Source organism: Bubalus bubalis, chromosome 18 (assembly GCF_019923935.1).
Source record: "Bubalus bubalis isolate 160015118507 breed Murrah chromosome 18, NDDB_SH_1, whole genome shotgun sequence".
Lineage (NCBI taxonomy): Eukaryota > Metazoa > Chordata > Mammalia > Artiodactyla > Bovidae > Bubalus > Bubalus bubalis.
Window position 1 is genome coordinate 45994218 of NC_059174.1, and position 13530 is coordinate 46007747.

The following is a 13530-nucleotide window of genomic DNA, read 5'->3' on the forward strand; positions in this document are numbered from 1 at the left end:
ATTTGGATTTTACATCAGCCCCAGGCACCCTCTTCTGCATCTCAGCCCATAAGAAGCATTTGAAGCTCAATTCAGCTTCTCCCTGAAATCTGCTATCTCAGTGGAAACCTTGTAGTCCCCTTGTTCCTGGAGCAGAGACTCAGCTGACCCTTGGACACCTCCTTGACTCCTCACACCCATAGAGTGTGTTGATAACATTGTCAGCATCTCCTCCAAAGCTGTCCCTTCTCTCATCTCCCCATATCAAGGTCTGTTCCACCTAATCTCCAGCCTAGAGTGCTGTATTTCACCCCTCTACAGCCAGCCAACCTCACATGAGATCCACTAAGGTACCTCTCTACTCAACATCCCTGCAGTTGTCCAGCACTGTCCTCAACACCCTCCTCTCCCTCACCCTGCTCCATCCTCTTCCCTGGGTTCCCAGCTTTTAGTCTCACCCTGCCATCTTTCTCTCCCATTTGTTTATTCAACAACTATTTAGAGATTCAGGCTCTGTACTGGACACTGAAGACAGTGATTAATGACACAATCATATTTAGTGAGAGGTACTATTTCTCAGGACCATGTCTGAGGCTGAGTGGGCTCTCCAGGACTCCAGCCCCTAGTATTAGCGCTTTCTAGGGGCACTCCACAGACCTCTCACGTTCCTTTACCCCAAAGCGACCCACCCCTGCTGCTTATGTCCTATCCATCCCTACCTGGTGATGCGTCTACGTCCCTCACTGAACTGTGAGCTCCGTAGCATGGAGACTGGGGCTGTCTCAGCCACCGAGGTGTCCCCAGCTCAAGGTCAGCTCACGAATGTTACGGATTGGTAAGGACGAACGAATACCTAGAAGAAAGCATGCCAGGGAAATATTAGGCTCATGCCAACTGTCCCCGTCCCTCGCTCAGACCTGACACCCTGTTTCTGAAATCAAAGGGCAGTAATTTTGGCATCCCCTCGCCTGATTGTCATCCTCCTAGGATGAAAGTCCCATTTTGTCGAGAAAATGAAGGGAGGCATTAGGGACGTTTAGCCTCTTAGGGAACAGCTGGTAGTAGGAAGGAAGACGCAGAAGGCAAGCGGATCCCACCGTTTCTTCAAGTTCTTTCATCTTCGCTCACAGGAACCCCGAGGTAAGAGAGCTGTGGGTCGGCTCTGAGACCCCGCAGAGCAGGAAAGCCCCCATCTTCCTGGAGACCGTGGCGTCACTTCCGGCGCTTGCGTGACGTCAGAGAAGGACGCCACACTTGAAGAAGGGGCGGGAGGCAGCGGCCTGGTCACTGTCATGGAGTTAGCGCAGCAAGCGCGGGAACTGGGTTGCTGGGCGGCGGAAGAGATGGAGGTGCCCGTGGCGGCCCGGGTCCCGGAGTCGACGCTGCGCAGGTGAGAGCCGCTCTGGGAGTGAGGACTCCCCACCCTGGAGATGGAGTCTCCCGGGATGAGACCCACGTCTTCATCCAAAACGCGCCATCTTCCCCTTGCACCTCTGCCCCAGTGAAAATAACCTTTGAGGGCGCTGCTGCCGCAGTGCAATAAACCCTCGACGGCGCTCCTGCCCTGCAGGTAGTAGATCCAGGCAGAGGATCCTGAATTGAGTGAGGGCGTCCTGGTGGTGACTCCCACACTCCCACCCCCATCCTCTGAGGCCACCCAGAGTGGGGTCCCTTGCACTAGTGGGGATCCTCCATGAGTTAGTAATAAAGCTCTCTCTTATCAGTGTGAAAATTGGATCTCCAGGGTAAGGCTGTCCCTCAGTACATCACCACCCACCCCAGCTAGTGAGGACACTCAAGTCAGCAAAGACCGCCCCATTCGAGACCGAATGTATAGGAGTAATGACCCACAACTGATCATGAGAGCGCCCTTTCTGGCAGTGTACCCCTCACCCCACCTCTGGAAGTAACTGGAGATAATCCTTTGCCAGGAGAAATGGAGCACTCCACCAGCGAATGAGAATACCCGTATCCCCAGTGAGACGCCCACCCTCTCAGTGGCTGAGAACTCCCCAGGAGGGAATACCGTACCCCCAAAAGTATGGGCCCTCCCTCCCGTACAGATGAGAATTCCCTAGTAAAGGTCTTACCTCCTCACCACTCTGTCAGTGAGGATCCTCCATCCTGTGTGATGTCCCAGGCATACCTTTACATGCTGTTCCCACAGGCTGTGTCTGGGCCAGGGGGCCGACATCTGGGCCTACGTTTTGCGGCACGTGCACAGCCAGAGGTGAGCCTGGCCACAGAAGGGAAGCTTTGGCAGAGGAGAGGACCCAGGAGAGCCCCACTGTAACTCCCCTTCCTCCTACCTCTCCATTTAGGAACGTCAGGAAGATCCGGGGAAACCTGCTCTGGTAACTGGTCCTCAAAGCTGTCCCTTCCTGTCTTCCCCAGCCCCATCCAGCCATGTCCCTGCCCCCGGCCTCACACCTCCCGTCTCTCCCCTGGAAGTCCCCATCATTCTCTCACTCTGGTCTCATTTCCTCAGGTATGGCCACCAGGACAATCCAGAGGTGAGAAGCATGTGCTGCAAGGTTTTATTTCATCCAAAAAAAGGACTTATAGATCTTCTGCTCTGGGCCCAGCCTTGTGCTAGGTGTTGCCAAGGGTCACTGTGTCACAAGACAGCCCGATCCCTGCACTCACTTGCAGTCCAGGGGGAGGAGGCGTGAGCTGTGAGTGGGGGGACATGGATATGAGGCATCAAAGCCAGTGAGGTTGATGGGAGAAGAGATGGGCTTGGGAGAAATGCTGAGGCCAGTATGGGACCCAGCATGTGCATGGTGCCCAGGTGACGTCTTGGGGGAGGCTTCCAGGAGACCTCAGGACTCCAGGTTTCGGGCTCAATGGGAAGATGAGGACTGGGACAGAGACAGGAAACAGGTTGGGGGGACAGATGAGGCAATCCCAGAAGGAAGGAGGGGGACAGGATAGTACCCTGGTGCTCTTCTTCAGGCACTGAAACTGCCTGGGCACTGGGCACTGAAACCCTGTGCCATGTAACTGGGCAGGTAAGAGACTACTGCCCCACAGAGAGCAGTCAGGCCATGCATCTGACCCTGTACCTGATTCCACCAGGCCCGCCGGAAGTTGGAGTTGGAAGCCGATGTTGCCCGCCTGCGGGCAGAGATCCTGGAGTTAGACCAGAGCCTGGAGCTGATGGAGCAAGAGACTGAGGCTCAGGGTGACCTATGGGGCTGGAGAGATGGGCAGCAGAATGGGGTGAGGGAAAGCGCTGATGGCCACCCCTGTTCCTCTCACAGACATGGCCATGGAGCAGAACCTACAGAGCATGCAAGATACCCAGCGCCGTGCTCTCCTCCTCCGGGCTCAAGCTGGGGCCATGCGAAGACAGCAGCGTGAGCTCCAGGATCCCATGCAGCGACTGCAGAATCAGCTCAAGCGCTTGCAGGACATAGAGAGGTGGGCTTCAGGTGTCCAGGGAGCATCCCTCACCAGGCTGGGCATACAGACATTCTTAGAGACCCAGTGCTCTGCCTGGACCCCTTCTGGGTTCTAGAATTCTGAGCTTCACTCCATGGAGCCAGAAATTTTTGCCATCTCAGCCACCTGTTTTTTCAGTGCTTAGCATGGTGCCAGCTGTATATCTAGAACGCCAGTGCTGGGGGGAGAAAAAAAAACCAGTAAACGGGACAGTCCTGCCCTCATGGAGCTCACACTCTGATGCAGAGGAGACAAGTGCTAAACCAGGACACAGACAAACCCTATAATCATGGGTGGAGATGAGCGCTATGAAGAAAAGGTGATGTAGAAAGGGACAGGGAGATGCTACCCTAGGTACAATGGTCAGAGAAAACCTCTCTGAGGATGTTAACATTTGAGTTAGGGGAGGAATTTCCATGGAGAGGAACAGCAAGAGCAGAGCCCCCTGAGCCTGGCATGTGGGAAGAACAGCCAAGAAGCCAGTTCAGCTTAAATTTTGAAGGCAAGAGGCAGAGTAGTAAGGGGGTAGGCTGGAGAGGTGGACAGAGCACTGTGGAGGCATTGGAGTTATATTCGTAGGCAGGGTTCATGTCTTGACTCAGCCACTTACAGCTGTGTAACTTTGGGCAAAGTATTTAACTGCTTTGTGCCTCAGTTTCTAAGTTCTGTAGAAGAGGGATAATATTAATATCTACTCTAAAGGGTAGATATGATAATTGAGTTAAATCAAGCAGAGTGCTTAGAAGCATTCTAATTGTTGTTATTCTGTGTGTGATGGAAACCCATCACGTTTTCAAAGGTTTTGAGCAAAACAGGGACTGTTTTGATCTGTCGGAGGTTTTGACAGGATTGTTGGCTTACTGCTGGGTGGAGAACAGACTGCAGAGGGTAAGAGCAGGGAGATAGATGAGGAGATTAATGCAGTCATCCAGCTGGGAGATGACCGTGATCTCATCTGGGGGTTGGCCTCTGAGATCCAGGCTCAGTGATCCCTGTGACTAGCTTTGCTGGCAGCAGGGGGGAACCAACCTCTGCTGCCAGCCACCTCCTCCCAGGAACCCCAGCCCCAACTGAACTCCTCCCTCCAGGAAGGCCAAAGTGGATATAAACTTTGGACCCTTGATATCAGCAGCCCTGGGCCTGGAGCCTGCGGTCCTGGTAAGAGTCCTGGGCCAGGGGGGAGAAAGGTGGGGTGTCCGGGATTAGATGGACCTCTGGGCCCCTCATACTACACCCTCTTCTTCACAGCATGATGTCCGAACAGCCTGCAGCCTCCGGACCCAGTTCCTGCAGAGCCTCCTGAGTCCTCAGGCTCAGGGATGCGGCGTTCCGTGAGTAGCCCTCGGCCACCAGAGACCCTGTAAAGAACCCTGTTACAGACACTGTACCTCTGGGCTCTGTCAGCCCCAGGCCCTGCCCTGACAAGTCTCCCAGGCTGGGAAGAGAGGAAGCAGACCTTTAGAGACAGTGACGACCCAGGTAGTTAGGGCTTTCAGAGGGTGGGCAAGCCTGGGAGGCTTTGGGTACCCAAAGGAGACACCCTACCCAGCTAAGGAGGCAGAGAGGATGGGTGCTTTGGTGAGGAGGGATAAAAGGTTGAGAGGGCATGCCAGGTAAACAGCACACATGAATGGGTCCAAGGCCAAGGCGTTGATATGCTGTTAAGTGGGACACTCAAGTCTAGCTGGTATAGAGGAACCTGGTTTCCAATCTTTAACATGAGGACAGTGACAGCCCCTACCTTACAGAGTGGCAGTGATCATTAAAGGGTGAATTAATGGTTCTTGTAACATTCTCTGTCCTCTTCCCCAACTCCACAGAACCCTGCAAGATGACCACTTTGGAACTTCCTACCAGCAGTGGCTTAGCTCAGTGGAGGTGAGGGGCACTCTCAAGAAAGGCTACACCCCCTGCCCCATGACTAAACCTCAGGGTGCCAGGACCTCACTCGTGATCCCTACTCCTTCTCCATGGAGTTCCAGCTCGCAGCCCTGCCCCCATCCTGGCCTAACTTCACCCCTCTCCCCACCAGAGCCTACTGACAAACCACCCACCAGGCCACGTCCTGGCTGCCTTGCAGCATCTGGCTGCAGAGCGGGAGGCAGAGATCCATTCCCTGTGCAGTGTGGATGGGCTCCAGGATATGGAGAGAACCAGGTGAGGTGTTGGTGCTCCCAGTCAGCGTAGGGCAGGTGGCTGGGTGAGCTGGGACAGGTCAGGACCAGGCAGGGTGACCTGCCAATGGGAACTGAGACCCAGTAACCAGTCTGGCAAGTAGGCTGACACTGGTTACCTACAAGGGGACAGGGCTTCTCCCATTACAGCTCAGCCCTTATTCTCAGGTCCCAGGCACCAGACCAGTCCGACTCCAGCCAGACCCTGCCATCTATAGTGCATCTCATCCAGGTGACCCCCCAGGACCCTTCCCAGGACTCCATCCCCTTCCCAACCCAAAACACCTTGGTCCCCTCCCTGCCAGGGACCATGTCACCCTGACTTTGTGCTCACTCCAGGAGGGCTGGCGGTCTGTGGGTGAGCTGGTCACCCAGCGGGACCCCCTCCTGAAGGAGCATCAAGTCCTGACCCTGCGCCTCCAGGGCCTGATGGAGAAGGCGGATAGATGTATCCTGGGATCCAGTGAGAGGTGAGGAGTCTCCAAGGGCCATGGTCTCTAGGCCATGTCTCTCCCAAGGGTCTCAAAATATAGACTTCTGCACCCTGGCTCCTGTTTCAGCCTCCCTGCTTGCTCTGCTGGGTCGTCTCCCTATGCTTACGGCTCCTTGTGCATCCTTGTGCCTCTGATCTCCCTGCTCCACCGAGAGTCTTAGTCACTTCCTTCTCCTTTGCTCTTTTCTACTTGGGCCGCAGGCAGACTTTGGTGCTGGGACTCCGGGTCTGTGCCCTGTGGGCCGAACTCAAGGCCCTGCGTGCCCTGAGCCAGGAGCTGGAGGAGGCCACTGGGCATCGGCAGATTCTCCTCCAGGAGCTCCAGGCCAAACAGCAACGGATCTTGCGCTGGCGGCAACTAGTGGTGAGAAGTGGGACTGCAGGAGAAGTGGCTGGGCCTGATGGAGGGCCTGAGTCAGACTGGGAGCCCTAAGGAGCCAGAACTGGGCCTCCTGGTGAGGGGAGGGGGCCTCAGTGAGACTCCCAAGAGGAGTCAGGGCCTGTGCAAGGGGGTGAGCAGGGGCAGAGGCTGGGAGGTAAAACGGAAAATCAGCCCATCTCCATGGCCTCTTGGTTGCCTAGGAGGAGACACAGGAGCAGATCCGCCTGCTCATCAAGGGCAACTCAGCCAGCAAGTCACGCCTGTGCCGGAGCCCCGAGGAGGTGAGATGGGAGTCGGGGCCAATTCTGGGGAGGGCTGGGCCTCCTCGGGAGGGGACTAAGCAGCCTCACACTGTCCTTCCCATCCCTTTCCTTCCCCACAGGTGCTAGCTTTGGTTCAGCGAAAAGTAGTCCCCATGTCTGAGGCGGTGGCTCCACAAAGCCAGGAACTGATGCGGTGTCTGGAGCAGGAAGCCCAGCACCTGCCCCATCTTCCTCTGGGCCCCTTGCTGCAGCACAGCCCCGGAGGGTGAGATACGGGTTGCCACATACCCTGTCTTGGATGACTGCTACTCCCTAGGCCCACTCCTAAAACACAATCCTAGGGTTCCCAGGCTGCCAGACCTCACCCTCAGTCCTACCTCCAAGTTCCTGGGCCTCTGGAACCCAGCCTCTCTCTCAGTGCCCCTCCCAACCTGGACTTCACTCCGCAGATTGCAGCCCCTCCCCAAGGTCCTGCCATCCATCCACCAGCTGCATCCTGCATCCCCAAGGGGCTCCAGCCTCATAGCACTGAGCCACACGCTGGGGCTGCCCGCAGGGAAGGTGAGTGCCTGTCCCCTTGGCCCTGGCTTCCAACCCCAGCCCCCGCCCCAGGTGATTGTCCGTCCTCCTTCCTCCAGGCTCCGGAGCTGCTCCTCCCGAGGGCTGCCTCTCTTCGCCAGGACCTTCTGTTCCTCCAGGACCAACAAAGTCTCCGACACTGGTATCTGCTCCACATGAAGACCAACCTGCCACCGGGACCGTCCACCCAGGGTAGGCCTGCCCCACTTCCTTATCCAGCATCCCAGCCCCCTCCCAGCACCTTTAGCCTCCAGAAGAAATCACAAATACCCACTGCTTACACAGTGCCCACTGTGCATTGAGGTCTTTATATACTCACTAGTGTCCTCTGCGCAGCATCCCCGGGGGTTCTCTGCATATCACAGAGGACTTGCAAGCTGCCCAGACAGCTGAGCTAGATTTGAACCCAGGCCGTCTAACATGGGTCTGTGCTCCTAACCACTAGGTGACACTGCTCATCAAGCTGCCGAATATTCATCCATCGTCGAGCAGCAGTATACTTGAGTATACAAAGCAGTCTGTATAGTGAAACTACTGGATTCTTTTCTCAGCAGTCCCTCTTCCTTGCTGTATGGTCTCCCTCTGCCTCAGTTTCCCCTGCAGTGGACTAAGCATAATCATATTAATAACACCTTACAGAATGGCTGGGAAGACTCAGTCAGGTGGCCTGAACAGGGTGTTGAGCTGTGGCTGGCTGCAGTTAAGCATTCTGTGTCCCTCGCATGATTCCAGTCTCTGCTCTCTGCACATGCACAGCCTCTTCTAGTCCTTACCATGAGGGAAGGGAGTATAAGACTACAGTTTACAGAAAGGAAGCTAAAACACAGAAGTCCGTTATTCCTGGATTCACTAAGCAAGTACTCACTGCGTATATGCCATGTGCTAGCCCCCAAGAATTCAGTGGGGAGAGAGGTGAGAGCTGTCCAGCCCCAGGGTGTCCCGATTGTAGAAGCAAAGAATTCAAAAGAGAAATAGATGGAAGAGGTGGCTTGAGGAGAAGTGAATCAGTGTACTATCAGCAAAGCAGGAAGAGACCATTTTCAGGCCTTTGAGTTTTGAGCTCCTTACCACCCCCACTCTTCAGTGGGCAAGGAGCAGTGTGAAGGAACAGCAGAAACAGCCCAAGACGTGGCACAGCATTGTCTTACTTCATGGGCATCAGGGACTTTTAACACGTCTGCAACTGGAACTCAGTTCCCTTTAGTCCGGAAAGCAGTTCTGTTTTTTTTCCTTCCTGGTTTCCTTCTCTTAATAAATGACCCCACTGCCCTCATGCAGGTGCTAAAGCCAGAAAGCCAGGAGTCATCCGTAATTTTTCCTAGTCCTCTGAACCCCTACCTTCAACTTATCAGTAAGCCCTGTGGGCCCCCTCTCCAGAGTGCTCCCATCTGCCCCCTGCCTCACTAGCCTGTGGCTCAAATAATTCCATCTGTGTCTAAGAGTGCCCAAAGAAAGGGCAAGTGTCATGCCTGAGATGTACAAGGCCAGGAAGGGGTTCAGGCCCGAAGGGTCTGACCACACTGCTGATCTGCACTTACTCTGAGCTGGGTTTACTCTGAGTCTGTAGAGAGAGACTAGACGAGTCACAGTCCCCAGGGAAGACAAAGACACCAGTGGAGGGAAAGACTGCAGTAGTCTGAGGAAGCAGCTGGGGTGAGGAATGCTGGGAAGGGCTGCCAGGAGGAAAGATGGTGTCTCCAGTGGGCCTGGGGAACAGGTGAGGCTTTGCTCCAGAGTAGTGAGCAGAGGCCACATTGTGCATTCCTTAAGTACTAGGCTGAGAGCTTGGGCTCGGTCTTGAGGCGCTGAGGCACCTTGGAGGGTTCCAAGCAGGAGAGGGAAAGGATCAGGTTTAGGCCGTGAGAGCACTCTGGCTGCCACGTGAAGGATGGACCAGTAAGAGGCTGAGGCTTGGAGCTAGGAGGGAGGCTGGGGGGCAAGCAGGGAAGCAGGTAGGACACTGAGGGATGGACCATAGAGACTGAGGGCGCGGGAGGAAGGTGTTCAGAGGATGCCTGGGGCATGGTGGGCTTGCACCTGGTAGGAGGACCTGGGAGGAGAGAGAGGCTCAGGAGGGATGCTGAGGTGAAAACTAGATGACCGAAGACAGTGACTCATTAGCTGCGAGGCACCCGGGAGCCCGAGGATTCAGTGTTGCCCACTGGGTTTCTAACCTACAGAGCTGCTGCAGATCCAGGAGTCCCAGGAAAAGGAGCAGAAGGAGAGTCTGGGACAGGCTCTGAAGCGGCTGGAGAACCTGCTGAAACAAGCACTGAAGCGAGTCCCTGAGCTTCAGGGAGTTGTGGGGGACTGGTGAGAGGGGGACATGACGAGGTGGGGGCTGAACTGGGCGCAATGGGCAGAACTTAGGCCGGGGGAGGGGGTGAGGGGCTGGTGACAAGCAGACCGTGGTGTTGAGGGTCAGCTAGTGAAGGTCTGGAGGTCCTAGACCTTCCCTTTTAACCCCATCCCCTTCTCCAGGTGGGAGCAGCCAGGACAAGCCGCCCTTTCCAGGGAGCTCTGCCAAGGCCTGTCACTGTCCCAGTGGCAGCTGCGCTGGGTCCAGGCCCAAGGTGCCCTGCAGCAGTTGTGCAGATGAAGAGGTAGCTCAAAAAGAAGTCAAGAGCTTCGCACTTGTTCATCCCAACACACCACTTCCCTTAAGACCTCTGGAAGAAAGCACGCCTGGACACATCGCCCATGGTCTCTACCGCACCTGCTGCCCACATCCCCGCTGTTCTCAGCTGTTCTCTCAATTGCCTTGCCCCGTCCTGTCATTGCACTAAAGCAATGACAGATGAGCGAGATACTACGGGCCCCACCCTAGCTGGAACTCGCCTCATCACTTTTACCCTCAGTAAGAAGTAATCAAGTGCCTGCTCTAAACACTGAGGATCCAGCACTGAAAAAATGGACAGAACTCCCAGCCTTCAGGGAGTTGTCATTCTAGGACAGGAGAACAAACTGCTGACAGAATAAGTAAGCAGAATATCTAGTACATGGAAGAACTGCTATGAGAAAAAGCAATTGCAGAGGTGCAGTGTTAAATAGAGGACTGCGCAGCAAGGTGACACTGTAAAGGCAGTGAGGAGGAAGCACCCGGCTGTTGAGGAGGGCCTGCAGGGGGAGACCACAGCGCGTGCAGCGGCCCCAGTTCAGTGTGTTGCTGCAAGGGCTGAGGAGGCAGTGTCGCTGTTGGAAGAAGGGAAGCTTTAAGAGATGGGATTGTCTTTGAGTTTTTATACAGTTGTTTTTTGTTTTGTTTTTTACATTTAAATCTTTGAGCCATTTGGAATTTATCCAAATGGATTCCATTTTGTCTTATTTTAAGCACTTACTAAAATTCTCATTCAGAGCAGTGGTCCCCTAAAGGGAGGGGTGGGTGGCAAGGAGGAGACAAACTTTCTAGAGTTAAAAATAAATTGTGTGTTGAAGGTGGTGAGGGTTACACAGGTGTATGGATTTGTCAGAACTAATCTCGCTGTACTCGTTAGGTCTGTGTATTTCACCGTGAACTATCTTCAATTTGTAAAGTAAAATTTTACCCACCTAAACTTTATAAAGTAGATTTAGATATTTTCATACACAAAACTTCCATGGCTAATTGGGTTGTGTCTGGGTTGTATCTGTTTTATCTGGCTGTATCCAAGACTGCTATCTGTCTGACTCTTGTGTGCCAACCCCACAGTGTTTTAATTTTAAAGGCTGTGTAATATGTCTTAACTGCAATGACTGGTTGCCATCTTGCGCTTACTTGTCAGTGTTTCCCTGTCTCTACTTGCTGTCTTTTTCTGTTAAGTGAAATTATACCAAATTTGGCTGGTTCCAGAAGAAATACATAGATAGGAGTTTTACTGGGGTTGCAGTTAGTCTGCCAGTTAGGGATATTTGCCATCTTTGAGATTCTAAACATGATTTTCCAGCTCCTTTTCCATAGCTCCCCTCTCGACCTCCGGGGCACCCTCGCTGCCAATGCCCCTCCTGTTCCTCGCTGCTCTTTCTCAGTCTTCACACACTTGCTTTCCCACGTGCCGCCTTAGTGTTCCCCCCTCCTTTTTCTTCTCTTCGTCTCACTTCCCAGCCACCTCCCTACTGAACAAGGTGATCCTTACCCTGTCCTTGCTTTTTTTTCTGTAACATAGCTTCTAACATATACTATTTTATCTTTTATTGTCCTCCTCAAACAAAATGTGACCTCCACGAAGGTGAATTCCTCTGTAAGCTAGAACCTGGACAAACTTTCTTCAATATGATTTGAAATCCATATGCAATAAGGGAAAATAATACTGACAAAAACATAAATTTTTACATGATTTTTTTTAAAAAAGGCAAAGTTAACAAGAAGGCTAGTTAGGGGAAAATATTTGCAGTTTATACCATAAAAGGATGTGTGAGTGTGTGTGTATGTGTGTGTAGTGTCAAAATGGAAAAGAAAAGTTCCAAGTCCATAGAAAAATGGATAAAATATATGAATGAATAGTTCTCAGAAAATATGCTCAAACTCAATAAGAGAAAAGCTAATGAAAACCCCACTTTGATACATTTCCTACCTATCAGACAGGGAAAAGGAAACCTGGGATTTTGGCAGCTCCCTTTGTCTACAAGGCAGAGGGAAGCAGCACTCTGATGTATCAGTGGGTATGCCATATGGAACACCTGTGAGATAATCTCCAGCAAAACTGTATGAGGACATGCTCTTTGCCAAAACAATGCTACCTATAGGAATCTATCCTGAAGACATACTGGGCGAAACATAAGTTGTGGGGCTTTGTACAAAACTACTAGATCACATCCTCAGAAAGTCGGTGGGGGTACAGAGGGGGCTGTTTTAGATTAAGAGAGACATGACAGCCAAATATAATGCAAGATATTGATTGTATCACAAGCTGTTGTGATTTTTAAGTGTTTGAGTTTGAAAGTACATTTTTAAATCAATGGGGGAAATTTTCATGAGAAATGGAAAATTGGTATATTGGAAAGTGTATCTTTATTACATTTCTTTGGTGTGATAATGGTATTGTGGTTAGGTGAGAGAATGTGTACAAAGTATTAAGGATGATGTCTACAACTTATTTTCAAGTAGTCTTATTGTTCATAATACTGATTTTTTTATGTTGATAAAAGTTTAAAATTTTGAGAGCCAACATCATATATTTTGAAATTATATATATTAGACTAAAGCATATAAGTATCTATGCTAACATTACTGGGGACCAAGTTTTTAATGCAAGTGAAAAAAAATACAAATATAAGAAGTAATACCCTGTGATCTTTCATTTGAATTGGAAATACCAGAATGAATTCATGGGTTTTCCTCTTTCTTAAACAAACAAACAAAATATATATAGTTCCCTAGCTAAGTCCACAGAAAAACTCTAGATACAACAAACCCAGTAACCCTCATGCCCAGGTTGTGGTCTCTAATTACCACTTCTGACTCAAAGGAACCAAGGATCCTTGGGGAAATAACTGATTCTAGTCTGGGGAAAGAAATGTTCAAAACGAGTATGAAGCATTTTGTGCCAGCGGCAAGGAAGTACTCTAAAACTACTGGGATTGAGTCAAAGGACTCAGAAGTCAATATGAAGAGGTTGTTGATGCTTAATCACTAAGTCATGTCCGATTCTTTGCGACCCCATGGACTGTAGCCCACCAGGCTTCTCTTGTTCATGGGATTTCCCAGGCAAGAATACTCAAGTGGGTTGCCGTTTCATTCCCCAGGAGATCTTCCAGACCCAGGGATGAACCCAAGTCTCCTGCATTGCAGGTGGATTCTTTACCTCCGAGCCATCAGGCAAGCCCATTAAGTTTAATACTCTATCTTAATAGAAACTTCACTTACCTTGAGTCTAAAATTTGTAGTTGGGCCCACATACTCACTCTGTTCTTTTACAGTACCCAGAAGGATGATAAATTTTGAAGCATTCATTGCAGTAGTTTGCACTACAGTCCATGCAACTTTTTGTGGATTCTTGAGGCGATGGTCTACAAAGGTCACACATACTGGCTGTGGCTGCCCTGGCTGCCTGCCATTATCTTTCAACAACAATTTCCCAAGTGAAATTTCAAAACAGACCATTGATTCCCCATTTTCCAAGATCCACATCATGCTCACAGCCTGGACAAGGAAAAGTAGTTGTCCTAGGGGGTCAATGAATTGCACTTCCAGCCTGTGTATTTAGTAAATCTTTGTTACATCAGTAGGAAAATGAATAG

At 51.6% G+C, this 13530-nt stretch overlaps 1 protein-coding gene and 1 long non-coding RNA gene across 2 annotated transcripts; one reads left to right on the top strand and one right to left on the bottom strand.

The window, feature by feature from the left end:
* Positions 1–674: 674 nt before the first annotated feature.
* LOC123330465 lies at positions 675–1209 on the bottom strand. The gene is made up of 2 exons (XR_006546439.1): positions 1077–1209; positions 675–832 (listed from the first exon to the last, which is right to left on the bottom strand). It is a non-coding gene; the product is annotated as an uncharacterized LOC123330465 (long non-coding RNA).
* On the top strand, positions 1210–12453 carry HAUS5 (HAUS augmin like complex subunit 5). Its single transcript, XM_006068802.4, has 19 exons — positions 1210–1369; positions 2147–2209; positions 2301–2333; positions 2468–2492; positions 3058–3163; positions 3243–3402; positions 4512–4581; positions 4672–4754; positions 5244–5301; positions 5456–5580; positions 5766–5829; positions 5937–6067; positions 6292–6454; positions 6673–6753; positions 6855–7000; positions 7185–7296; positions 7374–7506; positions 9495–9627; positions 9796–12453. The coding sequence occupies exons 1-19, from the start codon at positions 1272–1274 to the stop codon at positions 9911–9913; spliced, it is 1902 nt and encodes a 633-aa protein (XP_006068864.2). The 5' UTR covers positions 1210–1271; the 3' UTR covers positions 9914–12453.
* The last annotated feature ends 1077 nt before the right edge of the window (positions 12454–13530 follow it).